This window comes from Myxine glutinosa, chromosome 3 (genome assembly GCF_964187855.1).
Source record: "Myxine glutinosa chromosome 3, kmMyxGlut1.1, whole genome shotgun sequence".
In the NCBI taxonomy this organism is placed as follows: Eukaryota; Metazoa; Chordata; class Myxini; order Myxiniformes; family Myxinidae; genus Myxine; species Myxine glutinosa.
In genome coordinates, this window is record NC_136263.1 from 47,914,219 (window position 1) to 47,934,771 (window position 20,553).

General features: G+C 45.3%; 1 protein-coding gene across 9 annotated transcripts in view; it reads left to right on the forward strand.

Annotated features, from left to right (window-relative positions):
* Positions 1-20,553, forward strand: part of LOC137423607 (SH3 domain-containing kinase-binding protein 1) — a 245,006-nt gene that overhangs the window by 170,637 nt on the left and 53,816 nt on the right. For all 9 annotated transcript variants that reach the window (XM_068110944.2, XM_068110946.2, XM_068110945.2 and 6 more), the window contains 4 exons: positions 9,259-9,362; positions 9,495-9,654; positions 9,990-10,177; positions 18,743-18,836. In XM_068110944.2, coding sequence (XP_067967045.2) covers positions 9,259-9,362; positions 9,495-9,654; positions 9,990-10,177; positions 18,743-18,836 — 546 coding nt within the window. The remainder of the gene's footprint in view (positions 1-9,258; positions 9,363-9,494; positions 9,655-9,989; positions 10,178-18,742; positions 18,837-20,553) is intronic.

Consider the following 20,553-nt stretch of genomic DNA (forward strand, 5'->3'; position numbering starts at 1 on the left):
AGTCTAAGGTTCCTTAGAATAGTTATTTCATAGCACACCACGATCTTAGCTCCTTCCCCTTATTTCGGGTTGGTATGTCTTTTTGCATTGGGGAAAGGGAAAGATCGGTCCTCCACTCATAAGGGATAATTTACCAGGCCCAAAGGCACACCATGGTGTCCAGGCTCAGAAACCCACCAATCAGGTCCTGAATCATTTTGGGGGAGCTTGTGAGGCGGAGTAATGGGCTCCACCAATCGGGAGCCAGGAGACCTCCAAGATCCCCCCACCACCCCCCACCCTCAATGAGGGTGAACAAAGAGATTCAAGACTGATTCTCTCTCTGGCTGCTCTCTCTCAGCCCACTCAGCACGTGGACATTTTGCTCTTGGCTGGTCTCCCTCTCGTAGGCCTCTACACCTGCATTATTCCACCCTGGGGCCTGTCTCTTGTGCACTCACCACATGTCTGCAAGATTGCTATACTCTGGGCCTGTCTCTTTGTCGACTCTGGGCCTGTCTCTCTCTGCTGGGTTCACTGAGCACATGTGCTCCACGATTGGGCCTGCATTGTGGACCTAGCACGTGCCTGTATCACTCTCTTTCACACTGGACCTTGTGGCTGAACACGTTTTGTTAGCACTCCTCTTCGCTTTGGACCTTGTTCATTTTCTCTGCTGGCTGCCGGACTGCCTCTCAGTGCACATGTGCACGACCTCATCTGCCCTTGTTCGTGCTGGAATCGACTTCACCTGCCTGTTCGTGCTGCTTGGTGGCGACACCAGGACGGGGTCATCGCAAGGAGAGGCATCCGGAGCACCGAGGCCTTTGTGCGAATAGTAACAGGTCTCCAACGTTTGTTCGTCCCACTCCCCTCCCCCGTGAAAGTGTGCTGGGCCCATGTGGTGTTTATTTGTAGTAATCGTAATAACGCGGAGAATAAGCTAAGTTCCTGCTTCTCGTCCATTTTTCTTTCCTATTGACCAATTACACTGTAAATATTTGTAAATAAATCGAATCGTTAAACGTTTTCCTTTCTCTCTGTCCGTGGATGTCTTTTCCTCCATTGATCTGCCATTGCTCGCACCCAGGTTAACATCGGCCGTAACGACATTAGCGTTACTCCGGCAATTACCAACGGTTTTCGCTCGGCCAACTAAATTGGTATACCGCCGGAGGGTACGGTGCGTTCCCCAATTGGGACCGTCACGTAGTCCAGGTAAGCTACCGTGTGATGGACCAATCGGCGTTCGTAGTTGCTGATTTGCAGCCTGCTAAGTACGAAGTTATTTGTGTGCGGCAGCCGCAGGTCCGGTAAGTTCGGGAGGGAATGGAGGTTAACCCCCTCGACCCCGGGCCTTTGGTGTTCAGGAGCAGGATTCCTGTCCGAACACCGTAACAAATTGGTGCCTGGAGTGGGATGCCGCTCTGGCTACTGTAACTATATATATATACTAGTGGGGTCACCCGTGGGAATCCCACGGGCATGGTCGTGTGTGACATTTCGACATATTGAGTTAGATGCTGCACCTGCACATGCAGTTTCACAATAACACACACACACACACACACACACACACACACACACACACACACACACACCTCGTTTTTTCATTTCTGTATCTCACAATTCGGTCTCTCTCTTATTCACACACCCACACAAACACACACACACACACACACACGCACACACACGCACACACACATGTACACCGACACATGCATATACACATACACACATATACACATACACATATGTATGCACACATATACACACACAGACACAGACACATACACATATACACATACAGACACACAGACACACACACACACACACACACACACACACACACACACACACACACACACACACACACACACACATGCATACACATACACACACATGCATACACATACATACATATACATACACACACACACACATGTACACCCACACACATGCGCACACATATATATATATATATATACACATACAGACACATATATACACATACAGACACACACATATATACACATACACACATATATATATATATATATATATACACACACACATACACACGTATACACACACATGTACACCGACACACATGCACATACATACACACACACACACACACATACACACACACATACACACACACATATACACATACAGACACGCACATATACACACATGCACAAAAACACACACACACATATATATATACACACACATACACGCACACACACACGTACATCGACACACATGCACGCACATACACACATATGCACACACACATATATATATATATATACACATACACACACACACACAGAGACATATATATATATACACACATGCACATATATGCATGCATGCACGCACACACACACACACACACACACACACACACACACACACACACACACACATATATGCACACACACACACACACACACACACACACGTCCCACATGTATATATCCCACATCCCACATGTATATACATGTTTAAAGTGTACGTGCCCTTCCCCCCTCCCCCGCCCGGCAACGCTGAGTACTTCTGCTAGTAACTAATGAAATAAAAACGAAGAAATATCTCTGGGTAATTTCCTGAAACTCGGTGAAATTCGCTGAAATTCGCTCGGTGTATCGGTGAAATATTTTATTTGGGCGGTGTATAATTGCTTCGAACGAAATATCTCTATGCAATTTCCCATCTGTGTTTCATGTCCATGCACACGTGAAATGAATATGTGAACCTTTACTTCCGGATAATAATGTTGAATGAAATAAAAACGAAGAAATATAGTGGGGTCACCCGTGGGAATCCCACGGCATGGGCGTGTGTGACATTTCGACATATTGAGTTAGATGCTGCACATTCATTTTTACAAAATGGTTACTGGCAAGTCATCAGATCCAGAAATGGTGTAATGAACACAATTTATTTATTTCACATAATATGTGACCCCTCACTCCTCTCCACCTGACACTCTCCTCTCTCCACCTAGCACTCCTCTCCTCTCCAATCCCTCACATTCCTCTCCTCTCCAATCCCTCACCTCTCCAATCCCTCACACTCCTCTCCTCTCCTCTCCAATCCCTCACACTCCTCTCCTCTCCAATCCCTCACTCTCCTCTCCAATCGCTCCTCACTCGCCTCTCCAATTGCTCCTCACTCGCCTGTCCAATCGCTCCTCACTCGCCTCTCCAATCGCTCCTCACTCGCCTCTCCAATCGCTCCTCACTCGCCTCTCCAATCGCTCCTCACTCGCCTCTCCAATCGGCTTTCCCCGTCTCGTTTCTCTCGTTTTTCTCCCGTCTCGTTCTTTTTCTTGCTCCAAATCGGCCCGTCTCGCCCGTCGGCCCGTCGAAATCGGAAATCGGCCCGTCTTGCTTTCGTGCTTGCGCGTAAATAAATTGTGTTCATTACAAAAAGAGAACCATGACAATTACAACTAAATATTGGCAGGGTGCAGCCCGAAGTGGAGATCGGTTTCTGAGGTTTGGGACATGGAATGTAGGGACAATGACAGGGAGATCAGGAGAAGTGGTGGAAGTATTGGTCAGAAGAAGAGTGGACATATGTTGTGTGCAAGAGACGAGATGGAAGGGAAGTGGTGTGAGAATGGTGAAGGGTAGGCAGGGACAGAAATACAAGTTTGTGTGGCAAGGGTGCCCGGAGGGTGTGAATGGTGTTGGTGTCCTGTTTTCTGAGGAGTTTGTAGACAGTGTGGTGAGTGTGACTAGAGTGAGTGATAGGTTGATGATGGTGAAAATGATGATTGGAAAGCTCTTGGTGAACGTCATCTCGGGATATGCTCCGCAGGTTGGTCGAAGCAATGAAGAGAAGGACAAGTTCTGGTGTGCGATAGAGAAGCTGATGGAAAACGTGAAAGATGAAGAAGTTGTTGTGGTGGGAGGAGACCTGAATGGACATGTGGGAAGGAGTATGGATGGTTTTGAGGGAGTTCATGGGGGTTACGGATATGGTGTGAGAAATGGAGAAGGTGAAAGGATTTTGGAGTTTGCTGATGGAGCTGATTTGTTGATTTGTAATACTCAGTTCCAGAAAGAGGATAATAAGCTTGTTACATACACGTCAGGTGGGTCGACGACAACCGTTGACTACCTGATGGTGCGTAGGCGAGATAGGGAGCACCTGCGGGACACAAAGGTGATCCCGGGGGAGGAGGCTGTTTCACAGCACCACTTGGTTGTCTGCGACATAAGGGTGAAAGGTGCGAGGAGAGCTCGGCGGGTGAAGTACCAACCAAGAATGAAGGTGTGGAGGTTGAAAGAGGTGACAGTAAGGGAGGCATTAAAAGAGAGGCTGAGTAGGGTAGAGGATGATGTGGTTGAGCTTGAAAGTGGTTGGATGTCAATGAAAGCTAGTCTATTGGGAGCCGTTGGTGAGGTATGTGGATGGACAAAAGGACCACCGAGGCACTCGGAAACATGGTGGTGGGATTATGAAGTTGGAAAGAGGATTGACGAGAAGAGGAAGAAGTTCAAGGAGTGGCAGAAGGCGAAGGGTACGGGAGCAGAAACAGCAGAGCATATAAGGCCGCCAGGAAGGCTGCAAAGAAAGAGGTAGCAAAGGCGCAGGAGGCATGTAGGAAAATGTTCGGAGAACGCTTGGATTCGGAAGAGGGTCAGAAAGCAGTATTCAGGATTGCAAAGCACATAGCGAAAGAGAGGTGTGACGTGATGGGGGTGAGTTGCTTGAAGGATGAAGTGGGACAAATCGTTGGCGACCCAGATGGAATTAAAGGAAGATGGAAAAGATATATGGAAATGCTGTTCAATACAGAGAATGAATGGGATGGCAACATAGAGAGTAACCCAGTTTTAGGACCGGCAGAGAAGATAACTGAGAAGGAAGTTGAGGAAGCGATAAAAGCAATGAAGAGTGGAAAAGCGGGAGGGCCAACGGGAGTTGTGGGAGATATGTTGAAGGCAGCAGGAAGTTGGGGTGTGAAGAGAATGACAGAGATCTGTAATCTGGTGGTGAAAGAACGCCGCATTCCAGTGGATTGGGAACTGAGTACCCTCGTCCCTCTATACAAGGGGAAAGGTGACCCTCTGGAGTGTGGCTCATACCGAGCGATAAAGTTATTGGAGCATGGAATGAAGGTATTGGAAAGGGTGTTGGAGAGGAGGATAAGGAAGAAAGTGAAGATCGACGAAATGCAGTTTGGATTTATGCCAGGAAGAAGAACGACAGATGCGCTTTTCATTGTGAGGCAGTTGCAGGAGAAGTACATGGAGAAGAGGAAGAAGTTGTTTTTTGGGTTTGTTGATCTGGAGAAAGCATTCGATAGGGTTCCACGCAAAGTATTGACATGGGCATTGAGGAAGTTAGGAGTGGAGGAATGGTTGATCAGAGTAGTGATGGCAATGTACAAAAGAGCGCGCACAGCTGTAAGGACGAAGGACGGGAACAGTGGTGAGTTTGAGGTGAAGGTGGGAGTGCATCAGGGGTCGGTACTAAGTCCACTACTATTTGTAGCTGTGATGGAGGTGCTGGCTCAGAACGTAAAGGAGGGTTTACCGTGGGAGTTGTTGTATGCAGATGATCTGGTGTTGATTGCGGAAAGTATGGATGGACTGAAGGAAAAGATGAACAAGTGGAAGGAATGTATGGAGACAAAAGGTCTGAAGGTGAATATCGGAAAGACGAAGGTGATGGCAAGTGGTAAAGCATGTGGTGAGGTGGAAATAACTGGGAAGTGGCCGTGTGCTGTGTGCAGGAAGGGTGTCGGAGTGAACTCCATTCAATGTACAATGTGCGCTGAGTGGGTTCATCAAAAATGTAGTGGTCTGAGAGGGTCATTTACCAGTGTGGCAGCTACATTCAAATGTAAGGTGTGCACAGAGGGAGCTGCAGATGGAGGAAATGTTGAGTTGGATCTTGGAGACGGCGTGAAGCTGGAAGGTGTGAAAACATTTTGCTACCTCGGAGACATGCTGAATGGAGAAGGTGGATCAGACTCGGCAACGGTTGCTCGAGTGAGATGTGCATGGAAGAAGTTTCGGGAACTGAGTGGCGTGCTGATGAGGAGGAGAGTGTCGCTGAAGCTGAAGGGAAAGGTGTATGCTGCATGTGTGAGAAGTGTTATGATTTATGGGAGCGAGACATGGGTAATGAACGTCGAGCAGCAACGAAGGCTGGAAAGGGTGGAAATGCGAATGTTTCGATGGATGTGCGGAGTATCGTTGAGAGAGAGGAAGACAAATGATGAATTGCGAAAGATGATGGGAATATTGCCTGTGATTGATGCTGTGAAGAGGAACAGGCTGAGATGGTTTGGTCATGTGTTGAGGACGGATGAAAGTGACTGGTTGAGAAGAGTGATGGAAATTGATGTAGAAGGAAGTAGAGGACTGGGAAGACCGAGAAAGACTTGGCTAAAGATGGTGGAAGAAGAAATGCGGGCAAGAGGGTTAGCAAGGAGAGATGCAGAAAATAGGGCAAAATGGAGAAGATTGTCATGGGGACCGCAAGGCTAACCCCCACTCTAGCAGGGAAAATGGCCTTTAAAATGCATGTTGTACACCATTTCTGGATCTGATGACTTGCCAGTAACCATTTTGTAAAAATGAATGTGCAGCATCTAACTCAATATGTCGAAATGTCACACACATCCATGCCCGTGGGATTCCCACGGGTGACCCCGCAAGTTTGCATTGACGTTCGTCGATGGACTCGTTCGCCCGTCTCATTCGTTTTCTTGCTACATCCTGTTCAAGTCTGCGTTCTTCATCGAGCGTCTCATTCATTTTGGAAATAGAAGTTTCCACGCAGCGCATGAATTGTCACGATCCTCAAGAGGAATTTGTCTCGTAATCATCAAATGATAAATGGCAAGTAAATTATATTGTGGAAAATTAAAGATTTCAAATAAACCTATTTAAAGTGTATGCGCACATAACTAATAAAAAAAACGAAGAAATATCTCTCTGTAATTTCCTGAAACATATTTTACTTCCGGATAATAATGTTGAATGAAATAAAAACGAAGAAATATATGTCGGCATCATTGTTGACGTTTTTGTGACGACTGTCATCAAACGAAAAAGTAATATATCTTAACGGAAAAGCAAAAGCGAATTTTTAATATATATCGACACGTTGCCGTCGGTGTCATGTTGGGCGGTGTATGATACACCATGACGCGATTTTAAAAAATATATCTCTGCATTTTCCCGCGTGTGTGGAATGTTCTCAATTATTGCTGACACCGAGTCCAAAACCATCGATAAAAATGAAATCGTATGGTGAGTTAGATTGGAGATAAAGGCGTGAGAGAGACTCAATGGCCTTGAAGTTACAGGCGTTTGAGAATTCATTTCGTTCTATAAACGGCAACTTTCATCGGATTTTCTTCCCGTTTTTTTTCAACCGAGTCTAAAACTATGTTAGCGACTGTGAAAAATGAAATGATATATCGAATTTTTAATATGTATCGACACGTTGCCGTCGGTGTCATGTTGGGCGGTGTATGATACACCATGACGCGATTTTTAAAAATATATCTGCATTTTCCCGCATGTGTGGAATGTTCTCAATTATTGCTGACACCGAGTCTAAAACCATCGATAAAAATGAAATCATATGGTGAGTTAGATTGGAGATAAAGGCATGAGAGAGACTTAATGGCCTTGAAGTTACAGGCGTTTGAGAATTCATTTCGTTCTATAAACGGCAACTTTCATTGGATTTTCTTCCCGTTTTTTTTCAACCGAGTCTAAAACTATGTTAGCGACTGTGAAAAATGAAATGATATATCGAATTTGATTTGAAATAAAACTGGGAGAGAGAGCAAGACACCACGGGCCTACAAAACAGGCCTCAAATCTATGCAAGTTAATAAAATGGTGGATATTTGTTTATAATTATATGAAGCCACTCCCAGAATGGGTGGAGCTACTCTGCAAACCGAGTAAGCCACACCCCGGACAGACGCCCAACAGACAGACAGACAGAATCATCTACGGCTATTATAATATATATATATATATATATATATATATATATATATATATATATATATATATATATATATATATATATATCAACTATGCAAGCTGAACAAGTGTGATACAAACGTGTGAAAGCATGACCTGTTCAGCCTACATGTGTAAATGTAGAAGATTGACATTTGAACCCTACGTGCATGTTTGTTATCCCAGTCCATTCGTTACCTGTCGTGAAATGCGCGTTCCTATGAAGTCGGGCCCCACGTGAGGTCACTGCTGTCCATGGGTGTGTGGCTTGCCTGATTACACGGATCGAAAGGGGAATGATGGTTCAAATGCATTCTAATTCCGGAGGAAATGGCCGCATGTTGAGATCCTTGTATAGTCTTACCGCTAGGTTTACTTTAAAGCCGAGCATTTCTGTTTTCCTGATTGCTTTGCTGACCTAGATCAAGTTCCAAATTGTTTTTTGTGAAATGACTCCTTTTTTTATTATTATTTGTTTTTATATGAAGGTGCAGCATGGAAACAAATGGGGATTATCATCAAGTTTTGTTTTCTGTAATAACCCTGGGAAAGTGGAGCATTCCATTCTGTTTTTATTTAATCAGTTTGTATCACAGCCATTCCTTTCAAAAACATTTGCAGACAGATTGGGAACGTAGCACGTACACCATGTATTAAGTCGTGCATGCTTTTGAGATGAACAGTAATTATTATTAACAGAAAAAGGGCTTTTTGTATACAACCTCACTTAAAGTGCTTCCGTGTTCCGTTGCTTTAATGTGGGAGTTTTCACATGATCGCTTATCGTACCTACCAAGTGCTGGAGTTAGGCGATCATACAAAAAACAACAACTGATGAATGGGCAAATAAGTGGCAGCGTAAAAAATATCACGTGATCTCATGATGTAGCAGCACTTGGTCCATAGGAAGTCTTGCAAAAAAAGAAATCGCGCATCTGCACAACAAACACTACGTTGATTTGTTTGGCTAAAACTTTTCTATAAAATAAAAAAAAGATTGGGTTTGCTTCCTTTAAAAAAAAAAAAATTGTATTGTTTGAAATGTGTGTTCAATCACAGCATTGAAGGGTTCTGTTGGACTACGGCAGGGATAGGGAGTAGTTATTTGATTGAACAAGCTGCTGCCATTTGTCATTTTCCAGCACTTGTGCACCCACATTAAACAGCGGTTGTCGAAGTTTCCACTCAAACTGTCTCTCAAAGTTCCTCATCCACAACCAACCTTGACCCTGATTCTCATTTCCTGCCGTGTTGTCGGTTGCAGACAAATCTCGCCGAAGGCAGTGTGAGGTGGTGTTCAGTTATGCACCACAAAATGAGGATGAACTTCAACTGTTTGCGGGAGACATTATCGACATCACCAAGGAAGTTAGTTGCATTCTTGCTTAAGTTGAAGACCAGACCCTATCCCCTCCCTCCCCTTATTTTGCATCAGATTTCTACCCCATGGGCAAACCTTTCATTTTGACTTATCCATAATCATCATGCCATTTTGCACAGGTGGAAGAAGGTTGGTGGGAGGGCAGTTTGAATGGCCAGACTGGTGTGTTTCCATCCAACTTTGTCAAGGAGGTCACGAGCTCCACCAACAACGATGAGGGAGAACAGGAGAATGGGGAGCAAACCACGCCACTCGTTGAGCCCCCCTCTGACACATCCGGTAGGCCAACTTAATGTCTGAAGCAAACGATAGGCCATTTGAATTGCAATATTCCAATAGATTGAGAATTGCTAAAACATCCTGCTCTCACACAGAGAATAGTATTGGCTTCCTGAAAGCAGCCTTTATAAATGGATTCAATTTGACCGTCTGTTGATTGTCGATCTCATTGTTGAGCTCATTGTCGATTCAAATTGGATCATTTTAATTTGTGCCCATTTAGAATCATGATGGCGAAAATATTTATCTCACTCTGTTTATAGTGAATGGCTCGAACTCTTGTGTCAAGGCCTGGATGGATGTTTGGCTTTGTTCATTGTGTGTGCGATTGGCAGATGGAAGCACAAAGGACTCGAGTGCAGTGGAACCCAGTGGTGGTGGTGGTGGTGGTGGCGGCTTGGAAATGCACTCAAAAAGGATCCGTGGGTTTGGCTTTGGCGATATTTTCAAAGAGGGATCGGTGAAGCTTCGCACTCGTCTCTCGGAAGGGGATTCTGGGGAGAAGGATGGGAAGAATGACAAGGTGAGAGTACAGGAAGTGAGGGATAGGACGGCAGATAATGGCGACTGTGGGGAAGGTAGAAAATGAAGCTCCGTTGATGCAAGTTAATCATAATGGCCACATGAGCGGTTTAAGGTCCAAAGTAGTTTGGTTGTGAAGATTATATATATATATGTGTGTGTGTGTATATATAACCATCCAAAACCTTGATCTTTCCTACCCCCGTTAATACACCCCAAATCCACCTCTTTCAATCTCCGACTTCATTCCTGAAATTCCTAGTAGTGTGTGTGTGTGTATGTGTGTGTGTGTGTGTGTGTGTGTGTGTGTGTGTGTGTGTGTGTGTGTGTGTGTGTGTGTGTGTGTGTGTGTGTGTGTGTGTGTGTGTGTGTGTGTGTGTGTGTGTGTGTGTGTGTGTGTGTGTGTGTGTGTGTGTGTGTGTGTGTGTGTGTGTGTATATATGTATATATATGTGTGTTTGTATGTGTGTTGTATGTGTATGTAGTCGGTCTTATGTATATACATACATACATATATATATATATGTATTGTTACGGAAACGGGGGACGGCTCTCCCGTTAGCAAGGGGTGGTTAGCCCCTTGTCCTGTTAAGCTGGCCATCTCCCCGGTCCTGGAACTATCCCGCTTCTTCGTGGGGTGAGATTGGCCGAGGTGATTGGTCAAGGGAGTCCCGTACACCTCCGCCAACCTCTCCACGAAGCCGGTGGATAGCCCCGTTCGAAACCACGGACAAGATGTTATTTGCCGAGCGGGTTAGCAGCCCGCGGTTCGAACCATTAGCAAGTACTAAACCCGATTCCTATGCGTTGGCCAAATCGTGCCACAGGTGTTCAATGATGGAAATCACAAAGACGAACGGATGTGAAGAAAAGAAGGCAAAGGTAGGAAGAACAGGGATTTATTATTAATTACTCTTTACACAATCAAAGAAACCAAGGGAGAAGGAAAGAAAACGAAATTAATTTACAGAAGAGGGAGACACAGTGCAATTCTAGCTTATCTATACAGTCTTACTTATACCCCAGACAAACAGACGACAGTCAGACTGACACGAATGGGGGAATGAAGGCACGAACGAATGGCTGGAAGGATGCGAAGGTGGGACCACAGGGCACAGCAAACGGGTCCGCTCCGGGCGGGAAGCGAAGAGCCGGCAGCTCCTCGTATTCGGCTTTACACCGCACACTGGTAGGGTCACTCGCTGCCCCGTCAGGGCTTCACACGGCTGCTTGAAACGGCTCTCTGCAGAAATCCCTTGGTTCAGAACTCAGCTGGGTCACGCATCTGCTGGTTCACGCATCTGCTGGTTCACGCATCTGCCGCATCTCCCTCGAAAAGGCTTGCGCGGGCGCTTTTATAACGCGCTTCAAGATCAATGTGCGCCACACCTGTGATGGTATCTCCTCAGCCCTGGTTGGCTGGTGGGGGCTCGCTGGCTCCACCTTCTGATGACGATGGGCGGGCAACGCCCTTGTTCGTTGGCTTGACCGCGTGCGTAATGGAGATTGGGGCGATGGTGATGCCAATAACCCCACCCAATGCAACGGTGGCGAACGCCGCGGTGCTGGCGCTATGCAGGCCACGGCGATATTGTAGGGGATCTATCTTATTTGATTCGGTGCAATGCAGTGTCAACTAATGGGAAACAGAGCCTTATACTAGAACACATAATAAAGAAATAACTATAGAGAGGTTCTATGGTGGCCTACGTGCTTGTACCTGGACTAGCTACGGTGCACTCATTTCAATTAACAGCCAATTAAAGGGGGGATGTGGGTTATTAGGGATTTTAATACTAAATTTGATAAAGTGAAGGTTCTAAAAACAGTAACACAGCACCCTCATTCCTCACGGCACGTCTCGGGCCGACAAAACTTTAACTTAGTGTGGCAGGTAGGTGTAATTCCCTTTTTCGGGTTTTTTTTTTTTTTTTTTTTTTTTGTATGCAGAATCAAGGCTCGTGAAAGAGCTAACATTTATCACACAAACAAATCAAACAGACAAACAAAATATTTAAAAAGAGGGAGCGGTAGACAAGATGGGGAGAGAAGGGGAAGCACACAAACACAACATTTGAGAGCAGGGAGATGTGTGGGAGGGAGAGGGCTTGGGGGGAGGAGGTGTGGGAAGGGGGGGGGGGTGGGAGAAGTATAAAACACAACGACACCAAGGACTTCCAGGAAAGAAGTTGGTATTTCAAAAAAGTGGATTTGGGGTGAAATTAGCGGGGGTAGAAAAGATCAAGGTTTTGGATGGGGGAAGATAAGAGATGGTGGTGAACAGCTGTTTTAAAGACCTGGAGGGTGGAGTGGGATTGAAGAGAGTGAGGGAGTTTGTTCCAGATGCAGGAGAAAAGAGGAATGAGGTAGTGAAGGTGAGCAGAGAGTCTTGATTTTGGCAGTTTAACCAAAAGAGGGTTGCAGGCAGATCTTGGGCGACCTGCAGGAATACTTGGGGGACAGAGCCCAGAGAGAGCTGGGGGGGCAAGGCCAGAGAGGAGTCGGTAGAAGACAGAAAGACCACCAACCTGCCTGCGGTGAGTGAGTGAAAGGCCCTCGGAGTTAGCTTCATCGCGGGAGATTCCAATGATACTGAACGCTTTGGTTTCAACAGCGGGAAGACGAGCTAGGACGACGAGCAGGATTGAAAGACATTTTCCACTTGTTTGCCCAGTCTGTGATTTTGTCCAGGTCTGCAGAGAGTGAGGAGGCTGCAGACTGCCGATCTGAGGGATGAGGAATGGAGCGACAGAGAGTAGAGTCGTCAGCAAAGAGATAGAGAGGATTTTCAAGAGAGTCAGAGAGATCTTTGATGAAGACCAGAAAAAGCACAGGGCCCAGAACACTGCCTTGGTGAACTCCATCCTGAACAGGAAGAGGAGAAGAGAGAAACCCATTCAGTGCCACACGTTGACCGACTAGAGAGGAAGTCAGCCAGCCATGCGTGGAGATTTCCATGGATACCAAAGGAGGAGAGTTTGGTGAGCAGAGCGGGGTGCCAGACCGTATCGAAGGCACGTGATATGTCAAGGGAGACAGCTCTAATTTCCTGTTTGGCATTGAGGACCTCCATCCATTGTTGAGAAAGCAGAAGCAGCATGTCCAGAGTAGAGTGACCTGGTCTGAAACCAAATTGCTGATCAGTGATCAAGCCATTGGAGAAGAGGAAAGATTTCATATCCGAAGCAATGATGGATTCCATGACTTTGCTGATAATTGGGAGAAGGCTGATTGGTCTGTAGTTGCTAGGATCTGTTTTTGCACCTTTTTTGTGCAAGGCGGTGATGTTGGCTGATTTCCAAGCAGATGGCACATGACCTTGAGCAAAAGAGAGGGTGAAGAGAACAGAGAGAGGGAGTGAGAGAGCAGAAGAACAGGACCTTTTAGGACCCTTGGGCTGATGCCGTCAGGTCCAGTTGCAGAATCAGTGTCGAGGGTTGACAGAAACTTTTCCACCTTGTCAGGAGGAAAGGACACAAAGTCCAGGAGCAGCTGGGTAAGACTGGGTGCGGTGGGTACAGAGAGGGATGGGTTTGGGACACAAGATTTAGAGGCAAACACAGAGTTGAGGCATTCAGCTTTTTCACGTGCGGAGTCAGCTGTGTAGCCGTTTGAAGTGAGGGAGGGGATGGAGGGGGAACAAACACCAGAAACAGATTTGACCAGATGCCACCAGGATTTGGAAGAGGGAGACAGATAAGAGAGTTCGGTCTTGAGAATGGAGAGATATTGTTTCCTGGCTCTCCTGAGGGTGGACACACACACACTTGTTTCGGGCTTTGTGAAAGGAAATGAGATTTCCTTCCGTTGGATTTCCTTTCCAGGAGACGAAGGCAAGTTGTTTCTGGGCAACAGCCTCACCACAAGATTCCGTGTACCATGGACGGGAGGAAGGGTATGACAACTGAAGACGAGATGGGATAAATCTGTGCATGAGAGAGAGCAATTTACTTTGGAAGAATTCCCAGGATGAGTTGATGTCAGAGGCGGTAGAGATGGGAGACCAGTCCAGATGATTGATGGCTGCTTGAAGACCGTGCCAGTTGGCCTGAGTGAAATGCCAGAATCGTCGACGCTGAGGAGGCTCTCTGAGAATGGTCAGAGAGATGTCCACTTTAACAAGACATGATCAGGTGAGCTGATTGGAGCAGAAGAAGAGCAGCAGACATTTTCAGGGAAGTTAGTCATAACCAAGTCCAGAAGAGAAGATGCTCTGTTGACTGAGATCCGGGTCGGGAAATTGACAGATTGTGTCAGTCCCAGTGAGTCGCAGAAGTCCTTTGCTGAGGAGCCATGGCTGGTGAGAGAGGTACCCACACCCAGCCAACTGGCATGGTGACAATTGAAATCACCACATATGAGGAAGAGAGAGTTGGGATCGGTAGATAGAAGTTGGTCCATATTATCAGACAGCGAGATGTAGATGGAGTCATCACTGTTTGGTGGACGGTACAACACACATATGAACAAAAGGTGGGAGCACAGGGGAAGCCGTAGCCAGAGGTATTCCTGGGGGTGAGGTGGAGAGAGGGCAGTGCAGGTCGAGTGAGGAAGTTTTTTTATAAAGATAGCAACCCCACCTCCAGGACGAGGCTCAGGTCTATCATACCGGAGGAGGGAGTAACCTGGGAGAGATGCCAAGGAATCAGAGACATCATGAAGGAGGAAAGTTTCTGTTAAGCAGATCACCTCTAGTTTGTCAGAAGCAACCTGTATGGAAGGATCAGTCAAGTTTGAGCAAAGGCCCCGGATGTTTGAGGTCCATACCGTTAATGAAGAGGTAGGGGGGAGCATCGGATACAGAACAGGGGGGGGAGGGGTAGGGTAAGAGGAGGAAGAGGTAGGGAGAGCTGTTGAAGGTGTGTCAGAGATTTCAGAATAGCTTGGAGAAAGGGAAGGATGGGGCGGACAAAAGGTTTGTTGGTGATTGGGTGAGGCACAGTGAGGTGTTATTTGAGGAGGGGGAAGAGCGAGGCAGAAGGTTGGTGGAGATGAAGGTGAGTGAAAGTTGGAAGGGGGAAGAAGCGGGCAGGACGCTTTGAGGAGGAGGGGTAAGAGGAGAGGAGAGGAGGGGAGGGCTGAGGGAGAGTCTCGGAGGGGTGGGGTGGGGTGTGGTGGGAGTTTAGGAGGGAAGGGGCAAGGGGGGAGATTTGAAAGGGATGGGTGATGGGAAGGATTTGGAGGGGAGGGGCAAGGGGGAAGATTTGAAAGGGATGGGTGATGGGGAAGATTTGAAAGAGATGGGTGATGGGGAAGATTTGGAGGGGAGGGGCAAGGGGGTAGATTTGGAGGGGAGGGGTGATGGGGAGGTTTTGGAGGGAAGGGGTGATAGGGAAGATTTGGAGGGGAGGGTTGAGATTGGATTTTCGAAAGTGTACGATTAATGGAAAACGAACATTTATTGCAAAATGAGTTTCTTGTGACCTTCGAGTCAAAAATATGTTTGAGGACGTTGGAGGAGGGGTGGAGTGCAGGAGAGTTTCGGGAATGTAGAAAAGAGGAACTGTAAGAGATGGAATTTTTTTTTGGAATGAATAGATTTGGTGAGCAAGTCGAAAGCATCCTTTTATAGAAGAAGAAGAAAAAGGTGTTATAATATACGACAGAATACAGTACTTCAGGGGAAGTTTAAACATTTTTAAATTGAGCAGTGAAAACTCTCTGGGGAAATGGAAAATGGAAATGGGGGTGAAACACGTGATCGAAGAACGAACGAACAAATAAGAACAACGAATAAGCAAATAAGAACAACGAATAAGAACAGAGCAGGAAATGGTTTTTTTGGGGGGTTTTTTGGGGTTTTTTTCGTTGAGATTTTAAACAAGGAAGTATGGGGTGAAAGACTGGGGCAAAAACAGAGAACGAAAGTAATTGCAGCACAATCGACAGACCGCTGGAGAAAAACAAAGCCTCAAGGTAGGACACGGTAGCCTTGTAGGCCTCAAAAGACGCGACACGAATTAACCGACGATTTTGTATACATGTATGAAAAATTAACACCGAGAATCTTGCTAAGGACACACTATACGTACACACACCGAAAGATAAATACAGTTTCGACAAAAACACAATTGTGAAAAATTACTTAACTTCGAAAGCGTGAGCGCATGCACAGCTTCAAAAAGACGTGACCTCGCCGACAAAGATCTCGCGAGATCCCCAAGGTTGGCCTTTTTCGGGCACCATGGTCCCCTTTTTTGAAGCAATGTTTTACGGCCGGATGCCCTTCCTGCCGCCAACCCTGTTAGTCGCCTCTTGCAACACACAGGGAATCACCAGTGAACTGGTACTCAATTTGCCGACCTCGGAAGGATGACAGGCTGAGTCAACCCCCCTGGCGTTCATTCACCGATCGACCGGGGTTCAAAGCCATGATCCTAGGATCCCAAGCCAGCACCCTAACCGCTAAGCCAACACCAGGCCTTAAACATGCAATTTGGGATCCAACTAATCGTCCTATTCACCCTTTTAACCACCGAGTCCTTTTTCTTTATGATCCAGTAAAATATTGTGACTCGCACAGCCTTTGTGCATAAGTGTTGAGCTTTATTTGCGAACCTTCAGTTCGACGATGTGAAATGTGAGTGTTATGAAAGCTCACTTCGTGAAGTTGTCAATCTATTTTAGGTTTTTGTGAATCTTGTCCATGCCAGTCGTAAGATGTGATTGTAATTGGCACGTTTGGCACAGCGTTGATGTCGGTGATGATGTAATCGGTCCCGTGTCGAAACGGCTTTTCTTACATGGTTACATAACTTGCAAATTGATGCTGCACTTAACTTGCACAGCTTCCCTTTTCTGAAGTATTTCGATTTTATCGCAAGCCCCGAAATTGGCAAAAAGATCCCTCCTGTTCCCCAACATTATTACTTCCGCCACTGAAGGTGGATGGAGGCTATGTTTTCACCCCTGTCTGTTTGTTTGTGAACAAGATATCTCAAAAGGTTATCAATGGATTCAGACGAAATTTGGCGGAGAGGCAGTGTATGTGACAAGGACTAAATGATTAGATTTTGGATCTGGATCTGGCTATTGGCATTTTAAAGTTATTTTTCACCATTGGGAGATGGACTAAAACCGATATATAGCGCGATATCTCAAAGTTATGGACGGATTTTGACTAAACTTGGTGGACGGGTTGGGTGTGTGACAAGACCAAATCGATTAGATTTTGGTGGAAATCTGAAGATGGATTCGGATACGAGAATTAATTATTTTTTTTCAACGGGATTCTTCATTGCAAGCGTATACTCGTACATGTGAAAATTTTTAAATAGGTACAGCAAAGATGCTTCGCTTGCGTCAACAAATGACAGAAAAGTGTCTGATTACTTAAAGATACAGAAACCTAAGAATAAAAGAGGCTGGAAAAAAAATCCTGACTGTAAACACAAACAATTACCATCTTCTTGTAACTGATTATTTCATTTTGTTTGCTCAACAAGAAAATTGAAATTGCATGAAACCAAAATAATGCTGTTGAATGAAGCGGAGTGTGGAGAGTCGGCCGCCGGACCGCCGTAATTATATCAGACGTAATCACATCACCCTGTCATGTGACCAGATCCTCAGCTCTAATTGGTATACGCTTGAGGGGACATACATACAGACGGGCAAACACTGTTCTAGACGGCTTTGCCCTGTGGGGTACTCCATAAAAATGAACAAATTGATGCTATAAATACGCAGTAATAATAATAAAGCCTAAAAAGCACTATTTTTTTTACCATGGTCACTGGTACAACTTGCGTTATGCTTATCAGCCATTGGTAATCGTTGTTATGGCAAAAAAGTGTTAAAATGCTCACCAAGTGCCTCAGCCTGCCTGCCGAAACACAATACTGTGTACATACAAATTGTTATTGGGCACTCGACAGACACGGCAGTTGGGGGAGGTCAGCATGTCGAAATACAGTGCAGTTTGGTGCCACCAAAAGGCCAGATGCATCATGGGAACATTAATGAATCCCTGCGCCCCACCCATGCAATTGTCGTTTTCCCATATTCGAGCGTCCCATTTCCTGTGCGCTCATAGAGGATGTATGTTCAAAAGCCTATTAAACCCTTTTTTTCCATAAAATGTTATTAATATTAAATGTACTTTTTATATGAAGAATGAATAGATTAGAGTATATTAAATGTGAGGAGTGAAAGGGGTGGCGATGGATAACGAGTTAGAAGTGGCAGGGTGAAGTGAAGCAGGCAGGCTTCTCTCATGCCGATTAGGAACCCATGGAGAGAATGCTTTCTATCGTGCTGGTAAGGAACCCCATGGAGATTGACGTCTGAAATGGCGGAAGAGTGATGAGCGAAGACCGTGTAAATTATGTTGTGAATGGGTCATTAACTCTTGAGGTCCGATTTCCTGCATTTGGTGCTGAGCACAATGAGTGTTCAAAATGCTGTGTGCTTGTGAATGAATCGAATATTCAAAAGCTGGAAATGTGATTGCAAAGTATCATGTTCGTAAACCAGGGACTCCCTGTGTATAAATATGAAATGTTTTTTTTTTCCCCTTCCTCAATGGCTGTGTTGAATTGCTTGAGCTTACCCTTTGGTTCCACAGCCTACCACCACGCAGACTGCCTCCATTCGGCGGAAAAAACCATCATCCTTTGTGGAAACCGATGCTCCCAGGCCTGACTTGGATAAGGGGAGAGGTATGAAGATTGATTTTTCTTCATTATTTTTTGGGTCCCAAAAGATAATGTTCGTAGTAATTATAGGGTTTTTTTTTCCATATTGGGACCAACGTTGCACTTAGTGGACTGGTTTTGATGCCATCATTTTACCCAGAATGATGCTGGTGCTGCTAATGACGTTCCAAAAACTCTGTGGCCGGTGGAAGTAATGATTTTACTTGGCAACAGCCTTTTAAAACTACAAAATAATTGCTTATTTAAACAAAGGCAATTGATAAAATTTGTTACGGTTCTCTTTATGATATGAGCTGTGATGTTCTGATTAATCGTTCATCGGTGACAAATATCCTAAATTGCAATTTGGTCTTTAAACGTAAAATGAATTGTGCCCCGAAGAAATGGTGAGAAGAAGGGGTGAGCTGGATGAAACCAGTTTTTTTACTTTTAGCATGGTGTTAGATTACATGAGACTTAAAAACTTACTCATAGACCCATTCATACAAGCTTGTATAAAAATAACCACCTTTAGAGGCCATTTTTCCCCGCAAGCGGGGGTTGGCCTTTTTCGGGAACCGTGGTTGTTGTTGTTTTTTGTTTTTTTTGGTCCCCTTTTTGAAGCAATGTTTTACGGCCGGATGCCCTTCCTGACGCCAACCCTTTTTGCCGCCTTTAACGACAAGCAAGGAATTACCAGTGAACTGGTACTCAATTTGCCGACCTCGGAAGGATGACAGGCTGAGTCAACCCCAAGCTTGTATGACAAGCTTGTATGACAAGCTTGTATAATGGTTAAATTTTGCGAAGGGGTTCAAAAACGGTAATAAAGGAAACGGAGTGCCCTTGGACACATCAGCTTTTCTTTATCGATTTAAATAGCATTATTATTATTATTATTATTAGCCCCCGTTGAACTTATGGATTGGGTCTCGTCCATTCGTGCATGCATCCACAACCATATCTCAGAGATGTATGGACCGGTCCTGTTCATACTTGGCACAAAGACTACATGATGGTATACATATGCACATCAGTTTGGTTCGCGATGCGATCAAAGATGGCCGACTGGCGGCCATTTAGTTGTAATAACACCCGATATTGAACACGTCCTCAACCATTTCTTGGACATGCATTTGCCGATGTTGTTCAAGCCTTGCACACAGATAACGAATGATGGCTTGCACACAGTGCATTCAGAAAGTATTCAGACCCCTTCACTTTTTTCACATTTTGTTATGTTGCAGCCTCATGCTGAAATCGTTTAAATTCATTTTTTCCCTCATCAATCTACACTCAATACCCCAAAATGACAAAGAGAAAACAGGATTTTAGAAAGTTTTGCAAATTTATTCAAAATAAAAAACTGAAATATCACATTGACATAAGTATTCAGACCCTTTGCTATAACACTTGAAATTTAGCTCAGGTGCCTCCCATTTCTCTTTGAGAGGTTTGTACACCTTGATTGAAGTCCACCTGTGGTAAATGCAATTGATTGGACATGATTTGGAAAGGCACACACCTGTCTATAGAAGGTCTCACAGCTGACAATGCACATCAGAGCAAAAACCAAGCCATGAGGTCGAAGGAACTGCCTGCAGAGCTCATATATAGGATTGTGTCGAGGCACAGATCTGGGGAAGCCTACAAAAAAAATCTGCTGCATTGAAGGTTCCCAAGAGCACAGTGGCCTCCATAATTCTTAAATGGAAGACGTTTGGAACAACCAGGACTCTTC